General features: G+C 38.3%; 1 protein-coding gene and 1 pseudogene across 1 annotated transcript in view; one reads left to right on the top strand and one right to left on the bottom strand.

The window, feature by feature from the left end:
- NUP205 (nucleoporin 205) overlaps positions 1 to 20530 on the bottom strand; it is a 79927-nt gene that overhangs the window by 29751 nt on the left and 29646 nt on the right. The window contains exons 16-30 of the mRNA XM_002927617.4: positions 18004 to 18103; positions 17437 to 17574; positions 16106 to 16295; positions 14602 to 14722; positions 12434 to 12515; positions 11996 to 12160; positions 11562 to 11686; positions 7598 to 7712; positions 5527 to 5676; positions 4872 to 4943; positions 4360 to 4517; positions 3762 to 3842; positions 2581 to 2772; positions 1781 to 2048; positions 1592 to 1690 (exon numbers count right to left, since the gene is read on the bottom strand). Of these exons, the coding sequence (XP_002927663.1) occupies positions 1592 to 1690; positions 1781 to 2048; positions 2581 to 2772; positions 3762 to 3842; positions 4360 to 4517; positions 4872 to 4943; positions 5527 to 5676; positions 7598 to 7712; positions 11562 to 11686; positions 11996 to 12160; positions 12434 to 12515; positions 14602 to 14722; positions 16106 to 16295; positions 17437 to 17574; positions 18004 to 18103 (2056 nt within the window). The remainder of the gene's footprint in view (positions 1 to 1591; positions 1691 to 1780; positions 2049 to 2580; positions 2773 to 3761; positions 3843 to 4359; positions 4518 to 4871; positions 4944 to 5526; positions 5677 to 7597; positions 7713 to 11561; positions 11687 to 11995; positions 12161 to 12433; positions 12516 to 14601; positions 14723 to 16105; positions 16296 to 17436; positions 17575 to 18003; positions 18104 to 20530) is intronic.
- Positions 5789 to 6590, top strand: LOC109490937 (annotated as a pseudogene).

The raw sequence follows: 20530 nt of genomic DNA, 5'->3' as shown, positions 1-20530 counted from the left end.
GGGATGAAATTACTCTAAAAACAGATCATTTGAAAATTTAAAAATAAAGGAGAATTTTCTTTTGTGGTCACACTACTTTATCACATCTTAAGGAATGATGGGGTATAAAGAGCATGCTGTGGTGCGCCACCTAGTGCTTATGTGGAGATTTTGCCGTAATTCTACTAAAGAGAATGTCACAAAAATTTTAGACAAGAGAAAAATGGGGGAGGTAGGTTGGGGGGGAGGAGCAGGGAGTGGAATCCCCATTACTATCTCTCTTTATAAAAGCTCCTATTTCTTTAAAAAGCTCCTCTGAACTATTATTTAATGGCTTTAAAAATATTTTTGTGCATTTTTTAAGTGGCTAGGGCATTTCTATAAATACATCATTTGGATATTATTACCTTCTAAGAAAGATATGTAAAAATATATAGCCAGTAAAGAGTAATATGAGATAACTTGGGTCTTACACACAGTGGTTTTTAAAAATCTGTGTACAAAATAGCAAATACTTATAAAGGTTCTCAGAAGGGTACCAGGAGTCCATTATCAAAAGGTGCTTATAACAAGTTCTTAAATAGCAGAATAACTCTGGAGTAGAGTATTATATACTCAACTGCTGAATAGTTAAAAACATTTTTCATATCCAGAAACCAAAGAGTCCAGGTTATTACTCTTAATTAAAAATGTTAATTATATTTTAGAAAGTGGGATTTATTAATATTTTAAATAGATATTACCTTAGACCAAGAAATTCTACTTCTTGGGATTTATCCAAGAAAAACCTCACATTAGTACAAAAAGACACATGTACACTATTGATGAGACTTCAAACAGGTAGAATGCCATTTGGCAGAATCTACTAAAATAAAAATGTGCGTACACTTTCACATGGAAATTTCACCATGAAGGATTTTTCTTGAAAAATTCACAGGCATATAAAAGAATATTTGATGCAGCACTTCTGTGACAGTAAAAAATTAGAAACAACAGAAGTGCCTATGAATAATACAAGCGGGGAAATAAACGTTTCCATATTATGGAACAACAATCATTTGATAGAAGATTCAACTAGGGGCGCCTGTATGGCTCAGTCAGTTAAGTATCTGCCTTCGGCTCAGGTTATGATCCCAGGGTCCTGGGATGGAGCCCCAAGTCAGGCCCTCTGCTCAGCGAGGAGCCTCCTTCTACCACTCTTGCTCCCTCTGCTTGTGCTCTGTCAAATAAATGAAGAAAAAATCTTTAAAAAAAAAAAAAGAAGAAGAAGAAAGAAAAGATTCAACTAGATATGCACTGTGATGTACTGCAAAGGGGAGAAAGACATGGGCACACTAAGTATGGCATATTGTTCAGTGGGACCAGAGACAACAGAGGGACTTAAAAATATATGTAAGCTAAAGTGGCATCTGAGTGTTTTTATAGCACTCATGTACTACCTTCTTAATTTTAGAAAATTAAACATTCTTCCTTGACTTTAGAGCAGACGCTTTAACAATTCCATATAGACTCATTTATTACAGCTTTTAGCCAAAAGATGGAAAAGAGATTTTTTAAATTTAAAATAACCAATCTCTAAAACAGAAAAGAAGAGAAATCCATCTAGTTCTACCTGCTTCTAATGTGTCTGGTTCATCTGGTCTCTGGGCGATCTGTAAGTAATACAACAGAGAGCCATACAGGTGTGTCCTCACTCGCTGGAATCCGCCACCTAGGGAGATATATAGTAAAAGTCTTTTTTCAAATTAAAGTTAAAACAAATATGAAAGGTATAATTTATAAGAAATTTAGATGAAAAAACCTGTCTTCAAAATGAAGTCCAAGAGCTTCTTCAATATGATGTGAAGCGAAGAATCCCCAATAGAAGCAAAACCCCCCCCTGGGTTCTCTGCTGGAGGCGGGGAGGTGAAAGAACTATCAAGCATAAAAGCATAATGGGTCTCTCCGGGTCCCGAGACTAATGGTTGCTTCTGTTCTGTGCGAACGGCTTGGCTCAGGTGAGCAGTCAGGGTGAACACAGCACCTGCTACCACCGGCATTAACTCCTGTGCTGCTTCATCATCCAGTATCTTAAAACGGAAAGACAAATCAGAGTGAGGACTGCACTTTCAGCTAGCTTTTATATGCACTCAGCTTTTCAACCACCATCGGAATGTAAGAATGGAATGACACTGTTCAAAGAAAATAAAAGCTAATATACAGAAAGAAATTTAAACGTGATGCTGGTTAACACGTGTTCTTAATCAGAAAGAATGCCTATCAAAATTAACCTTAGAGAGGTTTTTAATGTAATTCACACAAATGGTCTCAGCACCAAAGTGTCCCATCCAGTATGTCCAGGGTGGGATCTATCCCTGTGTATTTGTAAAAAGCTCCCTAGATAATTCTGATACACACTCTGACTGAGAACCGCTACTGTACAGAAGCCTTTCACAAGGAAAGTCTTAACACAGGCAGTGCACAACTCTATTTATTCCTAATATAAAAGGAGGGAGGAAGGATGGTGGAAACTGCTTAAGTGGTATACAAATATTTGTTCAGCAATATAGGAAGTAATTAGGAAGTAAAGAAATTTAGGAAGCAATTTAGGAAGTATGTCACCTTATCATGCACATCTTGTAAAATATCACGAATAATCAGTTGTCGGTCCTCTGCCTGAATGAGGTCCTGGGGACAAGCTGTCAGTATAATTTCTACCAGCTGCCTCCACGACTCTAATACATGCCGTTTTGCATGAAGACACTGCAGCAATTTGTTTCTTCCTACCACATACTGAAGAATAGTGCTGATTTCCTAAAGCCACAGAAATTGAATCACAAGGTTAAAACATGGGCAAATGGGCAAACAATATCTTTTATTAATAGAGTCCTATTTTTTTTTAAGTTTATTTATTGGGGTACCTGGGTGGCTCAGCTGGTTACACATCTGACTTCGGCTCAGGTCATGATCTTAGGGTCCTGGGATCAGGCCCCAGGCCTGATCAGAGGGGAGTCTGCTTCCCCTTCGCCCTCTCCCTCTGCCCCTCCCCCCACTCATGTGCGAGGGTGCTCTCTCTCTCAAATAAATAAAATCTTTTATAAATAAATAAATGTTTATCTTTTTTTAGTAATCTCTACACCCAATGTGGGGCTCGAACTCACGACCCTGACATCAAGAGTCGCAGGCTCCTCTGGCTGAGCCAGCCTGGAGCGCCAACAGAGTTCTGTTTTTAACTCTATCCATTCATCTGAATACATTTATAATATACTTTGGAAACCTTCCACATGCATGCCAATAAGCGGAGGTGACGGGTAGAAATGAGCTTTTGAACCCCATCTTCTCTTTGTATTGTCTACTTACACTTACTCTAGAGCACTAGAGTTGCCTAAAACTCAAGGTCAAGGGCATGTCTCCCTGGCCTTTTATTTCTTTGCCTTTTGCTTTGGCCTAGCCAGCTGTGTTTCTGTGCATGTGGCTCTTCCCACCTTGCCCATTACTCCCCACCTGCGATGACAAATGACCCCCTCTTCCCTCACTGACAGAGAGCAAGGGAAGTCAAACACACAATATGGACAGGTTCCAAGTCCTTAACTAGCATAGCAGAAAAAGACGCTACTTCTTCTGGCACCCAGACATTAACTTCAGTTTAGTTTACTTTTAAAGTCAAAATGAAAGATTTCATTAACATTTAATCTTAAGTAGTTTGCTAATTAATCAGCTACAAGTCAATTCACTGTTTTGTTTTCGAACTGGCAGTTAAGTAGTTAAAAAAGGTTAAAACTAACACACTCAATGGGCCTTACCTCCATCAGTAGAGGTCTCTGTCCTATGGCTGCCATACCCTGAAGGGCATTTACTTCAGCTACAAGAACCCTATGAAGAAGCTACGTAATTGAGAAAAGAGAAAAATCAGACCACTGCAGACACTGACAGAACAATACTTCTGGCAATTATTATAAACTGCCCTAGAGGAAAAGTTTTGGGTACCTTTACATATAATTTTCAAGTGGCACTGTCTAGTTTCAAGTCAAAAACTTTAGGTATCCATCACATTACTAAGTGGTACCAAAGCGCCTCTGTAGCAGGTCAGTTGGTGCAAATGCCCTTGGATATCTTCTTCCTACTAGTGAGGCCATCACCATTTACCTGGTAGAGAGTTAGACAACTAAAACCATTCCATAGCTGGGCAGCATGACTGCTCTCAGGAAGGTGATGGGGAACTTTTAAAGAGGTAAAGTTAGTGTGGCCTATTCAGTTTCATTTCCCAGCTGTTTGAAAAATGAAAACCACAGCCCAATAAATCAATATCCTTATCAGAAAACAACTGTATGGCTCTATTTCTGTCCGATGACTCAAAGTCAGAAACACTTGATACTGCACACACTTCAAAACAATCTTCACCTTGACGTTGCAGACTGTCTGTCCCCGTAAATTCCTGTGCTCACAGTTAGCAATAACTTGTTCAATCTGGGCCCGATCAAAGAAGTCCAACTGCAAAGGTTCAGGGATCTCCTGACTGAAGTCAATTGAGTCAAGAATACTTAGAATTTTTCGACGTACTAGAAAAAATAAAAAGTAGTTCAATTTTACTTGGGACAGTGAGGAGAAGAGCAAACCACTGTACTCTGCTCACTCCCAAAGGTGGTGCTATGTTCACACAAGTCCAGCAACAGAGGACTGTGTTTGAAACCTAGATTTGACTGTATTTCTAATACATCCATTTACAAAAACATTTTTTCCATTCATTCATCCTAGTTACAAAAAAAATTATTTCTGAATGGCAAATAATCCTTTCTAAAGCTTTTCTTATACCAGTTCAGAATTTGCAGATACAGGCGTAATAATTACCTCTTGAAATTTTAAGCAATTTAATTAATGACCTATGAAGTCATTACAGATTCAAAGGGTTTTACCTTTTGTAGCAGTGTCAAAGTGAAGGAACCCAGAGACAGACCTATTTTCATCTTCTATTCCTCCTTCACCATCTGTGAGAGCATCAATAATAACAGATTAGGAAAAGAACAACGTACTTGCAAAATTTATTTGGAAATAACAAACATAAGGTATTTCTTTTTCTAGGTCATTGTTGCTAGGTCAAAGAGCCCCTGCAAATGGATAATTGAAATGCAAAGATGATGAGAACTTACCAACAACGTTCATCTAATTCTTTCCGTCCCTAGGAGATCCACTTCACAATTGTAAAGAGGATAATCAGAACTCCCAAAGAGGTAGGACCCAATCATGCCAATGAGATGATTAGAAAAGCTTATGTTTAATTTGCATGTATAATACACTTTAAAATATCGTGGGTCATGCTGGCTCAGTGTGACACACCCCACTGAATATTTGCGGATATGAATATAGCAGAATGTGGATGCTTCAAGCAATAATAAAACGGCAATTATGGGATGATTTTAAAATTTTGTGTTTTAAGGGAAAAAAGTCAAAAGACAGAAAGAACTTGTTTGGCCTACAATCACATGCTAATAAGCACAAGACTGTCATGCTTGCATTCACACAGACCAGTCAGCAGCACACTAAAACAAATGCCAACACACGCACGCTGACCTGAGTACGGTTTCACGGGCATGTCATCCAGTAAGAGGTGTAGGAGCCTCTGGGTATGTGACCGTTGACGATTCAGAGAAGTTACCCTTAGTTCTATTGAGGCAGTCTTCATTAGCCATGACATCTGGTTCAGCATAGACATTTCATACTCTGTAAGTTACATACAGAAATTTAGTTTCACAGAGTAATAACACAGCATCGTAACAGACCTTAAATTCCATAACTCATTAGATATCTTCCCATGTAACAGAGTAAATAACTTATGAAACCTGGCATCATAATAATTTATCACTCCAAGAAAATTAAAAAAGCAAAAATAGATGCTAAGAGAGAAAAAAATAAATAAGTATATATCTATAAAAGATCAGCCAAAGCAAATGAAAAACAAAAGAGAATCAAGTTTCCATTACCAGAATAATTTTACACAGATCTACAGAATTCTAAGTCTGTCCTATTTTGACATTAATACGGAACTTCATACTTAAAAAATAATTAGTTCTCAAATATATAACTTGTAAAAAAAAATCCTAACATACAGTTTGACTTTCATTTCCTAAAACAAATACTTAATGCATAATTTTATGATATCTCTTAAGACAATAAAGGACACGTGATTTAATAATTAGGGTTGGTCTTTACACCACAGCAGCCACTCAAGAGCTACAGCCATAGCCCTGGGCGACCCTATGGCTGTGGGCCTCAACAAGGGCCACCAGGTGACCAAGAACACGAGAAAGTTGAGGCACAGCCACCACGGGCACCTCACCAAGCACACCAAGTTCATGTGGGACATGATCCAGGAGGTGTGTGGCTTCACCCCATAAGGGCCATGTGCTTGTGGAGCTGCTCAAGGTCTCCAAGGGCAAGGGGCTCTCAAGTTCATCAAGTAAACGGTGGGGACACACACCAACACCAAGAAGAGAGAGAAACTTAGCAATATCCGGGCAGCCACAAAGAAAGCAGCTGTCCAGAAGGACCGAGCCCCGCCCTACTATGTGCATACTAAAACCTTTCCAGAAACAAAAACAAAAATGAAACCTATAATTAGGATTGGGAATCACTGATAGAAGTTTTTGAATCCAATATTCTTAATACGCCTAATCTGAAGTCCTAAAATTCTAACAGTATAAACACAAAATACACCAAATACTGCTACTACTACTGCCACCAGCTCTACTGCCAACAGGTAAAACTAGACTGATTTTTGAAAGACAGATAGAGTAATAGGTAAGACATTAACTTTGCTTCCTAATTAGGTAGGAAGGAGGGTTTCTTAAAAAGCTTGTTATACAAACAAAATCTAAGGACTAAAAATAAGACATGCTTATTATGAAAATGAAGTGAAAAATTTTTTGCCATTAGATAATTCCCAAGGGCCTCTCACACCATCACCCTAAAAAGATTAGAAGCTGAAAATTACTAGTAACACAAATTTATTATGAAATCTGTGAGCTTACATTTCCAAAACATAAAGATGATACAAAATAATCTTCAAAAAAACTCCACAGATTGCAACTGTCTGGATATAATATGAATTCAGAAAATTGTTACAAAATGATCAAAAAGAAAATTATATAAAGTAGAATCCTATAAAACATAGGTAGCCTGGGATTGAGTTGGTCAGGTCAATAAACTCAGCTATATTTTCCACTGTACTTAGTTTTCCATTTCTCATGTCTAGACCTGAATTGGTTTCAATATATACACAAGAAACAAAATCAAAACAAGAGATTTTAATTAAAAACCTTCACTTAAAAAATCTAAATTTCCAGAATCATCTTATATAAATATTTTCTTATCTCTTCAACATAGTTCAAAAATTTTATTTGGTAGTACAAGGATCAAATCCCTGACAAGCTGTTTTTAAATAATTTTATGCCAGCAGCTAGAATATTAGGCTTCTCAAGAACAAATTACAAAAGCAAACCAAAGTAACAAAGAAGCAAAGTAACAAAATGAAAGCAGAATTCCACACATACTGTAACGGCTACCCCAGAATGTTGTATCAATAAAATCACTCAACATGGACTTTACAAATTAGTTATAACAGTACGGGAAAATAATGTCCTACCTTTGTTAGAAAAAGGTAAATGTTGCAACTGAGAAAATAAGAAATCCTGGCTGGTTCTCAAGTACCTCATCGTAGGACCGGATGTGTCAGAGCATGCACACAACTGATAAATCACCTGAAGACCGACAATGAAACAAGAAAATCCCCACATCATTTTCTGTGTGCTATAAATTTTAAGATAAAAGGTGACCTTAGGTTTCCTAAATGGAAACTAAGATCCATTAGTAACTCAAGCAAAATGGACAAACAGATATAAAACAGATGCTCAGTTACAAGCAGTTGCTGGTACCCCAATGCAAGAAAATATATTGGAATATAATTGAGAGTGCTGATGACATCATTATAGAACTAATCTTGAAGTCAGCCTAAGTATATTTATTAATACATAACAGTTAAGTTTAGTATTTCAACTATTATTAATAGCAAATTACTTGAAGTAACTTTGAAAAACTGTACTTAATCTATCTGAACCTCAGGAAGATAAAAAACTTACCAGGACTGAAGCAATCAAAAAAATAAAAAAACAAAGAAGATCCACAGATTCAACGTAATAACAAATATAAGCTGTAAATTAAATAAAAATTTAACACAAAATAATGGAACTGAGGATAAAAGCTTTTATAACAAATGTAAGAAAAAGTAAATACTTACAATATATATTAAGCTCTCCAGTAGGTACGAGTATCATAAAGATTCAAATAGATAAAATGGCAAAACACATTTTTACATGAGGGGAAAAAAATACCACCCGTCATCAAAAAAAATGTCCAACCTTTTCAGTAATAAAAAAATTAAGGCAATAATAAGGCAGATAGGTCCCTTTATTATAAACAGCAAAATTTTTAACTGTAGAAAGCAAATCCCAGTTTTTGGCAAAATGATAGTGAAAACTTTCATCAGGGCGCCTGGGTGGCTCAGTCGGTTAAGCGTCCACCTTCAGCTTGGGTCACAATCTCAGGGTCCTAGGATCGAGCCCTGCATCAGTCTCCTTGCTCAGCAGGGAGTCTGCTTCTTCCTCTCCCTCTGCCCCTCCCCACCACTCATGCTCTCTCTCCCCTTCTGTCTCAAATAAATAAATAAATAAAATCTTTAAAAAAAAAACCAAAAACCTTTCATCTGTGAATGGTTTTATAAATATTTATTAGATGCTTTCCATTAACAGGCATTTTAAATTCGTCTGTTATTGGCTCTATTTAATACCTATTATATCTGTCACGATTACGTACAAATTAAAATCTGTAAGTCATAAAACTATTCATATGCTTTGATCCAACAGTCTATCACCATTATCTGTAGATTCTGTATTCGTAAATTCATCTACACGTTAAAACTTATTTATAACTCCACAATCAATACATGCATGCTCTTGCACTCGCTCCAGGAAAGGCACAGAGCAGCAGAACACCCGAGCTGCCCACCTTGCGCGCTCTCAGCTGAGGCTGAAGAAGGCAATGCTCTGTCCTGGTTCCAGCTCTAATGTTGTAACAGCTGTCCTTTCCATATATTGTAAGTGATCCGTTTTCCCTATTTTGTGCCTTCTGTTTTTCAAATTTTGTGATTTTGCCATTTAAAATGGTCCCCAAGCATAGTGCTGAAGTAAGTGTTCCTGAGTGCAAGAAGCCTAGGACGTGCCTTACAGAGAAAATACAGGGGTTAGGTAAGCTTCATTCAGGCACGAGCTGTACTGGTCTTGAGTTCAATGCTAATGAATCAACAATATGTATTAAGTAAAGTGTCTTTTAACAGAAACATAAACCAACAAGGTTACTGAATTCAGTTGAGGGAAACGTTGGGACCAGAGGCTTACAGGGTTCTAACGTTGTTTTCCCTAGGAGCAATGGCTTGATATTCCCAATTCCGGGTTCACTGTGAATTTATAAAACCAATAATGACAATCAACTGTAAATCCATGTCTGGACTTACATTCTTAAGAAAAATACAGAACAACAAAAAGTAACTAAAGGTATTTGCAAGAGCACAGTAAAAAACTTGCAAACAATCTAAAACATAATTTACATTGCAGCAGCACAGAAAGTTTATACAGAGGGGGAAGGACACAAAACTATCAGCAGAGTAGAACTACACCAACGTCTACACGAGCAAAAAGGTAAAAAGAACACAAGATTAAACTTAAATCGTTCAGTTGCAGATGTATGCTTGTTTTTCAGATGGCTGTGACGTTATTTTTGATACTCTATAAACAAACAAAAATTGGTAAGCTAATGCTGAACTTCTCCAAACAACACAAAACCAGTTACCCGTATTAGATGGCCAGCTGAGACACAGGAACAGGATGCCCAAAAATGTGGGACAGGTCATACTGTCAGAGGGAGGACACAGCAAGTGAGCTCCCAAAGCACTACAAGTCATTTTACAAGTGTGTGCCCACTGACCTCCCCAGTTCCCAAGACCGGGCAGGAAAAATCTCCATCCTCAGAGAGGAGAGAGCAAAGGTACAGACAGGCTCAGTCTCAACTTCTTCACCCAGAAAGCCTTGTCCTGCTGGAAGATGAAGGTATCAGTAAGGTCCAAACTATTTCCCTTTGCTACAATCAGAGTTCTCTAAACTAACAAGATCATCTTAGAAGTTTGAAGACATTTTTCTGAAGCAGAGTAAAGGATAAACCTATAGGTGAAGGAAGCATCTTTCATTAAGAATGGAGCAGTGTTCCTTGTTAAAATGCAGAGTCTGACTCAGCAGTCTGGAGCGGGGCCTGAGATTCTGCGCTAACTAGCTCCCGGGAGGGCCGGCTGATGAGGCGGGACCCCATTTTGAGTAGCGAAGTCACAGAGCATCTGTAAGAAGCTGGCAGACTGCTGGGACAGACACGTTTTCGTTGGCCAGGACGGTGTATTACAAATCAGAGCATCTGGCGAACCAGGGCCTGCACTCTGATGTGGTAAAACTCAGCAGAGCTGAGCAGCAGCGCACCTGCTTTCCGGGCTGTCAGACTCTCTGCCGCCGCCCTCTCCCCCACCTTTCTGTCTTCAGTCTGGCTCCCTTACTTCACCTGCCTCACTCCTTTAGCCTCCATGATTACGCTTATCAACTACTTCTGCCTAAATAGGTCGAATTCTAGAGCACTGCTAAAATGTGTATCAAGTTTGTTCCCCCATTAAGGAAGCGTTCATTTTGATTCTGAGGAAGACCTAGCTTACAGGCTTTCCTCCCAGGACTTACAGTGAGGGGCTGTTTGGACAGCCAGAGGGCAGAAGAAAATCATTAAGAATTACAAAAAGAAAAATAGAGAATAATAAAAATCTCCAGGTCACTAAAAGTCAACGATGCCTTTCTTATTCTGAAACTGTGAATCAAGGATGCTACTGAAATTGAGAAATGAGTCACACCTTATAAAGCCTAGTTTTTCAAACACAAAATGAGTAAGACAAGAAATAATCACAAGAGAACACAGGCAAAACAGAAGCTCTCAGTACAGTTTAAACTCCGCACTTATTTGACTTTCCACCACCTTACATTTAGCTCCAGCACTGCAGTAGTCATGTGGTTCTTAAGTAGTGCTTTCACCCATGGTCCTACATTCTCAGCTAAGACTCACAACAGCCCACTGCACACATTAAACTCAGAGAAGTTTCGTGCCACACCCAAGCTGATTTAGCTAGTTAAGGGGCAGAGGTGAGAATCAGAGGTCTTCTATTGTCTTCACCAAAAAGAAACAACTTGAAATAGTACCACTGGACACTTTCTACACTACTGGGTTAAAATCCATCTCAAAAATCTAATTTCCCTCATTTTTCAAGAGAGCAACATATAGGATCTGTACATCTCTAAGATCTTGGGGTGTGTGCTCCATGGATTTTATCTATAAATGAAAGACAAACCAAACTACCAAATGAACTCATTTCAACTCAAGTCTTATTGTTATACTTCCATATCTGTGATATATTCAAGCATCTTAGTTAAATTTCTTCTACTAAGTGCTATTAAATACAGCCTTCTGTATACCTGGTAACATAGTTCAGCGAGTTGAGGAGATTCTCTCACTGCCACCGGGCCTGTTCTCCCTTTGGTTCCTTTCTCCAAGATGTTTAAAATGGCATGAAGGCATGTTCGAGGGCAACCTAACACTCCTACGTGAAACCAAAAAGAAATTTAGCTTTTCAAATTTCTGCGTTAGAAACCTTAAAATACCTTTAGAAATATTAAATTCCATAAATATACGCTCCATTGTAAACACACTTTCAAACACTGACAAAGAAAATTAATAAATGCTAATTTTCCAAGGCTTAATTTGTCACCTTGATCTAAGTTCTAAAGATTATCTACCATATGACCTCTCACTTCCAGTGAATTATCCCATGAGCCCAGAACTCAATGAATGACCACTTAGCTACATAAAGACGAAGAGAAATCAATGTCTATGTGTCTTCTGGCTATACCTGGATCTTGCAGGTTTGTGGTACTAACGGGTTTCTTCAGTTCAAAGCCCAGGAGGTAGAGAGCAAGGTTGGGTGGGTTGCGTTCCAGAGAGGTGATGAGAAGATTCAAGATGTGGATTCTTGTTTCATGACGGATTCCAGCTAACTTCTTTTCAAGTTCTGATCCTTAATGTGGAAATCCAAAAACAAATTACAAAACAATAAAAAAGTCAAGATAAGTCAAGTTTAAATACATAAAGCTTGTGTTCGAAACCTCCATGTTCTCTTTAAGTTCACTTCATCAGCCATTACAGTGAGTGCAGATTTGAGGTTTCCACAAAGCCTTACATTTGTGCTAGCAAATTCTCAAACTTCTCTTTTATCACCACTAGACAGTTAAAGGTTTTCATTATATTATTTATTTAGAGTAAAAAATATACATGTTAATAGAAGACATACCCTCTTCTAGACGGACAAATTCTTCTGTATCTTCACTATCCAAACACTCCACAAATCCAGCCATCAGCTTCTGACTTACACTCTGAGGTCATATAAAGATTTTTTAGAAGACAAATTACAAACATCTTAAATATTAGAGAAACTATGATAAATATGCTATGTATTATAAACATTTGTCTATAAAGAAAAAAGGCAAATCTCTGAAGTATTTCGGTTTCAGGTTTGCTTTTAATCAACAGGAAATTCAGTTCCTTAGATTGCCATAAGTTAGCTCTCTACAGAAATAATTAAAGAAACAAAAATTTTTTTTATTCATTTCAAAACTTGCTTCCCTAATTTTCTTTCCCAAAGAATCAAACCAGTTGTTTTTTTAAAATAACACGAAATTGCCATCTCATGACCTCTTCATTGTACACCCAAAGCTCTGAGATCTTAACTAAAATTTAAATGAAATTTTCATCTTCTCTCTTTAGAAATGTATTGTTTATCACCAGTTTTATGTTTCTAGGCTGGGCCGAGAAATTAGACACTACCCAATCTCCACGAGGAATCTAGCAGGATATTAAAATTGGTAACAACAGGGGCGCCTGGGTGGCACAGCAGTTGAGCGTCTGCCTTCAGCTTAGGGCGTGATCCCAGCGTTATGGGATCGAGCCCCACATCAGGCTCTTCCACTATGAGCCTGCTTCTTCCTCTCCCACTCCCCCTGCTTGTGTTCCCTCTCTCGCTGGCTGTCTCTATCTCTGTCGAATAAATAAATAAAATCTTAAAAAAAAAAAACTGGAACAATAATTCATACTCAAATGTGTATGAGTGAGCTGAGAACCCTCACTTTCCACATCCTCTATCTAGTTTTTTGTAGGGTTTTTTTGTTACAATTGATTAATGGAACTTTACTTCAGTAGGTGGGTGATACCATTGATTGCCAGCCCAACAAAATACAATCCTCCCTATCATGTTGTTTTCAAGAACCTTAACCAAAAGCCAGNAGGGTTTTTTTGTTACAATTGATTAATGGAACTTTACTTCAGTAGGTGGGTGATACATTGATTGCCAGCCCAACAAAATACAATCCTCCCTATCATGTTGTTTTCAAGAACCTTAACCAAAAGCCAGATTAGACAGTGTTCTCAACCTGGGTGGCACTGCCACTCCAGACGGTTCTTCGAAATATGTGGAGGCATTCTGAGTTGTCACAGCTAGTTTACTACTGACAGACAGTGGCAAGGGACCAGAAATGCTAAGACTCTTGCAATATGAGGAAGAGTGACACAAAATGAAGATCTGTCCCAACCAAAATGCCAGAAGAGTCTCTGTTTTATTTTTTAAAAATTTTTATTTATTTGAGAGAGAGAGAGAAAGAGAGCATGGGTGGGGGGGAGTTGCGGGACAGAGAGGAGAAAGAGAATCTCAAGCAGTCTCCCCAGTGAGCGCAGAGCCTGACATGGGGCTTGATCTCAGGAGTCTGAGATCATGACCTGAGCTAAAATCAAGAGTCAGACATCCAACCAACTGAGCCACCCGTCACCCCAAGCGTCCCTCTTTCAAAACACTGTACACAACAAAATTCAACTAGCTAAAGCAGTGATTTCTAACATGAAGATACATGGGACAAATGCCTATAAAGAGAGGAAAAAAAGTAGCAGATTCCCCAATAGTAGCTATTCAGCATAAAACAGAGCTATTCAGAATAAAGAGATTATAAATTAGATTAATAGAAGAACATCTGAAAACTGTCGACAGTGCAATATCAAATGAAGTGACACAAATGGAAGTCACCAGAAAGCCACAACAGTAAACAACTCAACAGTGAGATGCACACACAACTGCACAGGCTCAGTCAGACTATGGCCAGAGTGACCACCAGAGGGAAACAAAGGATGCAGGATACAAGCAGAAGGGCCACTTGGAAACCTCACGACCTTCCTGCACTCAGAGGAGCAAGGATCTCACTCCGCCTGCCAGGCACACCCTGCAGCGTCTGCAGCGTCACTGCAGACGGCGTTCTCTTCCAGCACAGAACACAGCCCAGCACACGGGTCGGTTTTCGCCGACCTTACTCTCACAGAATTTTTTCATAAACACGAGGAAGACTCCTCCAGAGACACTGTGACTTCCATAGGCACTCAGAATGTACCAAAAGAAATAACAACAACAAAATCAGTTACCTGGTCATGTGTGAAATCTCCAACCAGTTTTATCTGAATATTGGAATTACACGAGATACAGCAGAGGATCTTGGCGCTTTCAAAAGCCAATTCCGGGTTAGTATTGCCATGATACAGGTATCTTTAAAAGAAGAACACATTTGAGGAACAATGTGACGGAAACTTTTGGCTTTTCACTCCTCTCAGCAAGGAACATTTAGAACCAGGCCGTATAGCACTCTTGGGTAAATGAGAGAGAGGTTTCTGTTCTAACTAGATGCAGTCTGTTATGGGTTGAACTGCATTCCTCCAAAATTCAGTCGTTGATATTTGAACCCACAGCGACCTTATTTGGAAACAGGGTCTTTGCAGACAGTCAATCAAGTTGAGGTGAAGTCATTAAGAGAGCCCTAGCCCAGTGACTGCTGTCCTTATTAAAAGGGGGGATGTGGAAAAGACACACACGCAGGGAGAACACCATGTGAAGCCGAAGACAGCAATCAGGGCGACACCTCTACAAGTCCCAGAACACCAAACACAAGCATACCACTGGAAGCTAGGATATATGCAGTGAAAAGCTTTCTTCCTAGCCCTAACCGCCAAACTGCCAGTTTCCCTAAAAAAGACAAACTATATATATATATTTTAGTTTCAGAGGTAGAATTTAGTGATTCATCAGTTGCATAGAACACCCAGTGCTCATTACATTAAGTGCCCTTACTGCCCATCATCCAGTCGCCCCCTCCCCCCCACCACCCATTCAGCAACCCTCCGTTTGTTTCCTAGAGTTCAGCATCTCTTGTGGTTTGCTTTCCTCTCAATTTTTATCTTATTTTTTCCTTCCCTTCCCCTATGTTTACCTGTTTTCTTAAATTCCACACAAATGAAATCATAAGGTATTTGTCTTTCTCTGACTGACTTATTTTGCTTAGTGTAATACCCTCTAGGTCCATCCACAGCGTTGCAAATGGTAAGATTTCATTCTTTTGATGGCTGAGTAATATGTGCGTATACACATACACACACACATCTTCTTTATCCATTCATCTGTTGATGGACATCTGGGCTCCTTCCACTGTTTGACATGGCTACCATAAACACTGGGATGCATGTGCCCCTTCGAATCACTGTGTTTGTATCCTCTGGGTAAATACCTACTAGTGCAATTTCTGGGTCACAGGGTAGCTCTATTTTCTAACTTTTTGAGGAACCTCCCTACTGTTTTCCAGAGTGGCTGCACCAGTTTATATTCCCACCACCAGTCTAAGAGCCCTTCCAGGAGACAAACAATATTAAGATAGTGTCCTTTTATACTTAGAAATCTTTAGGATATGGAATCCATTAGGAAAAAAAAAGAAATTGTAAAGGTCAGAGTAATTAAAGTCAGAGGGCTAAAGAAGGCAAGAACAAAATGTGCTCCCCAAACCCCGAGTAATGAATGAGGAATCTGACCAGATTTGGAAATCAAAGGTAGAATGCCCACATGATTTATTTCATCATTTTTCTACCTAGAAATGTAACTTACCTGGCAATATTCACCACATTATCAGCCTTCTTAGTTCTGGGATTGATTCCCTGTAACAGCTGTTCTAAAGGAGAGACTATTAGAGCCAGCTGACTCTCTCTTAGAAGATCCATAAAGAGATTTTCCTTTTGCAGAGTCAGATTGAGAAGTGCAAGGCAATGCTGTACTGCTTTCTCCAAGTGTTTCTTCCCTACAAATAACACAAACTGAAGTTAGAAAGTTCTACATGAATCTTGGAAACGCAGAGTTCTTAGGAAAACAAGCTAAAGGACAAGTTCTGGACTCAAAAAGCCCTCAAGTGTTCACTTACAGCAGCAACTTCATAAACTACTCACCCATGCCAATTCACAGTAATTATCATAACTTACGATTATCTGTTTGCAATGGCTTCTCAGTCATTTTCCCTTATCTCTTCCTTGATTAGAGAAATGGTTCCCAGGTGGGGGTGGAGGGTGGGGATGATTAGCCCCAGAGGACACTCAGCAAGGCCTAGAGATACCTTTCGTTGTCACAACTGGGACAGCACTACAGGCATCTAGAGGGTCGAGGCCTACAATGCACAGGACAGTCCCCACAACAAAGAATTCTATGGCCCAAGATATCAATGGCACCAAGACTGAGAAACTGGTTCACAGTAATACAGACTCCTTGCAGAAATTTTGCAAATAAAGAAATTGAGAATTTGAACAAGGATCACCTATAATCTCACCATTCAAATTTAAAATACATGGACTCTGGGGCCAAATTGCCTAGGTTCAAATCACAGAGCTACAACTTACTGTGGAAAGATATGAAACCGCTTTGTAGCACCAATTTCCTTATTTGCAAACTGGAAAGAGTAATATCTAATAATAATACGGCTTTTGTACAGATTAAATGTGTTAAATGTGCTTTTAAAAGCACCAAATGCATACTAAGCACTCAATAAATCATGATAATTAGCAGTAGTAATGATATTAAATAAAACCTATTGAACATGATGTAACAGGCGCTATAGTTAAGTGCCTTTACAAAGACTATATGGACAAGAAACAAAAAGTACATTAGATTTAAATTTAGGCATGTTAAAGACATTAAAGCAACAGAAAGATAATTATAATTACCTATAAAAAACCATGCAATGAGACACAGTTTTAGTGACAGTCTCTGCACTTTACTGTTTCACTTTTAATATGCTTTCATTGCATGACTCACTGAAAACACCACTGCACATATGGAGAGTCTCACAGTGAAAAGGAACTTCAAAAATCATCTATTTCAAACCCTCCATTTAAAAAAAAAATGAAAATATGAGAACTGTTTTCATGACATTAAGACAGTCAGGCACATACCAGGGAAAGGGGCATAGGTATCCAGCTGCTTAACGCCTTCTTCCAGTAAACTAAGGGCAAGCTCCAACATTGGTGACTCATTCAGAAGATGATACATCAGACTAAATCCTGGTGGCTTGTACGCTATGATTTCTTCTCCTAAACAGAACACAACACAATCCAAAAGACGGTCAGTTAGTATTTTTGTCACACTCTAACTTATATGAAATGTATGAGACTTGTAAATTAAATGGCATCTAAACGGGCAAGTTTCAATTCCGATACAAAGGACACAGACTATATACAGCTGTAATTCCCAAAAGGGCTGTTTTGCTCATTGCAGCTAATCACCTATAACATGTTAACTCGCCAAAGAATCTGTAAGGCAGTGTTGTCTTTCATTCGGTGAAATCTTACTTTATTTTCTCTTGCTCAGAACAACTAAAATAACTAAAACAATGCAATAAAAAAGATTACACTCTAACTTAATTCATGAACTTAGAAATAATTTGTATCTTGTAATTTATAAATAATAAATAGCTTTATAAATCACTGACAGCTTATTAGAAAATGACAGAATTAAATTACCTTGTAATTCCACAAACTGGTCTACAAAATCTTCAAGTTGAGGCTCATAATCTCTGAGCAATTTATAAAACACCTCCAAAACAAGCTCAGCAACTTCCCACTGCAGAAAGAAACAAGTGCTACAGTAACAATACAACAGCCCGAGGTGACACCCTTTGCTAGGCTTTGCACTCCTCCCACTTTTCTCCAGAACATGAAGAAGCCCCTTCTCCAAAGTGTCAAACATTTCATATTTTCTCTAAAAATTCCAGCTATAAAGGGTCTGAGAAATCATCTAATCACTCTTATGTTACAAAGAAAGCAAGTGAAGCTCAGAGCCTGAGTAACTTCCCCAAAACCATAAAGCTGGGTATCAAAGGTACTGGAAATCAAGCCCTGGACTTCTATTCTCAGACCAGTATTCTATCTTACGGTTCTAGCCAAAGAAGTGAAGAAAAACTCGATCACTGCTGGGCTTGCCCCTAGTGACCCCATTAACACGTTTGTTAAAAAATGTTTTTAAAAGCTATGTAACAAAGAAAAACATTTATGCCAAAGGAAAAATAATACACAACAGTATAGACAGTAAAATTAAAACTTTATTTTTAAAGAAATCCATTATATAGAATTTATGAAGGCTGAGTTTAGTAACTGTACTTAGGGTTTTTATTTTTAATTATTATTTTAAAATCATTTCCATTGCATATAATTTTATCAAGACTGAGTTTGGGAATTGGGACTATACAATGACTTCTTAAAACTATTATTTAAAAATTATCCACTCATCTCTATTTTCCAAAAACTTCAAGATCATTTATTTAAATAGAAAAGGCTGTCACCACATAATAATGGATTTTAGGATTGATAAATATATACTCTGGCTCTCACAGTCTGTTTTTTATCTCAATCTAAAGCATTGTTTTTGTAAGAAGCTAGTGCTCTAAAATATAATAACAGAAGTTAAACCTGAAGAAGACTTTCAAGTGCAAAAAATTCATGAAGTTGAGGGAAAAGAATCTGAGGGTAAAGTATGCTGGGGTGGAACTGCAATCAATGGTAGCTAGGGAAAACAGCAGCACTGCAAGTGTCCACATTCGTGAATGAAAAACAATAACCTGGAAAGAACATGGCTGACTGAAGCGGTGAACACTTAGGTCATAATGACCTTTTTAAAAAAAGGCAAACAAGCTACCTAAGACAAGTGCGGTAACATATCAGAACATCTTGTTGAAGAGATCGCCATTCTTAGCTTGCATTATTTGGTCACCGAGGTAAATTTAGGACTTAAATGTACACCCCTCTTAGCGTTTATTTTTACTATGTGAGAAGCAAAAATAATAAAACAACTGACGAAAAATGAATTTCAGTTACTTGCGACTAAATATTAGAAACAAACAGTTCAATGAAAGGGGAATGAATAAAGGAACCATGCTAAAAACAAGTAAGGATCATGCAGTCATTAAAGAGACTGTTCTCAAAGAATCTTTGATGGCATGAAGAAGTGCTCATGATACCACATTTAGTGGCCAAAAAGAGATGCAAACTAAACTAATTATCTCAATCAAAATTTATATGTATAGGAAAAAGACTAAGTTATCCTTCCTTTGGCAACAGGATTATGGATAATATCATTACTTCTGGTATTTTTCTATACTTTCCTAATTGTCCCAAATTAGCACAAAAATTATTTTTATAATCACTAATACAATAAACCCAACAGGTTCAAAAACAGCAAATTATAAAAATAAAGCAGACACGTCCCTACAAGATACATCCAAGCGTATTCTGTGAGGCAATAAACAGTATTATAGACTAAGTGAATTACGTCAGAACCTGGAAGGGTCTCTTACATAGCTTAGAGGGTATGAGCTTGAATCTGGAATCAGAGTCCTAGGTTCAAATCCTGGTCCTGGACCTTAGGCAAGTTTCTTAACCTTGCTAAGCCTCCATCTGTAAAATGGGAATATTAATAGTACCTGCCTCACGGTAATATTGGAATTACATAAGATAATATACATGATAAGTTCAGTTGTGAGTGTGTTGCAACCAGAGCAAATACATATGTAACTGTCAATGCTCCCTCAGCCTCCATCTGTGGCAAACATACCTGATGGGTCATAATACGCTTTCCCACTAAGCCAAGACTCCACAACCCAAAAGTGCTACTAGGGGTGCCTGGGTGCCACAGCGGTTAAGCGTCTGCCTTTGGCTCAGGGCGTGATCCCGGCGTTATGGGATCGAGCCCCACATCAGGCTCCTCTGCTATGAGCCTGCTTCTTCCTCTCCCACTCCCCCTGCTTGTGTTCCCTCTCTCGCTGGCTGTCTCTATCTCTGTCAAATAAATAAATAAAATCTTTTAAAAAAAAAAAAGTGCTACTAAATCAATAGAAACTGGTGTGCAAGTTTAAATTTATTTCAATCCCTAAACAAAATCATCCCAAAAAAGGACGTGTTTCCAACTGACAAAGGTATGACATTTTTGGTTCAATTTTGGTCCAAATTTGTTCAATGAAGGATCTGAATGACTATGAATTCATACTAATTAAAC

The sequence above is a fragment of the Ailuropoda melanoleuca genome, chromosome 1 (assembly GCF_002007445.2).
Source record: "Ailuropoda melanoleuca isolate Jingjing chromosome 1, ASM200744v2, whole genome shotgun sequence".
In the NCBI taxonomy this organism is placed as follows: Eukaryota; Metazoa; Chordata; class Mammalia; order Carnivora; family Ursidae; genus Ailuropoda; species Ailuropoda melanoleuca.
Note: the sequence above shows the minus strand (reverse complement) of the source record. Positions and strands in the feature narration are given on the sequence as shown.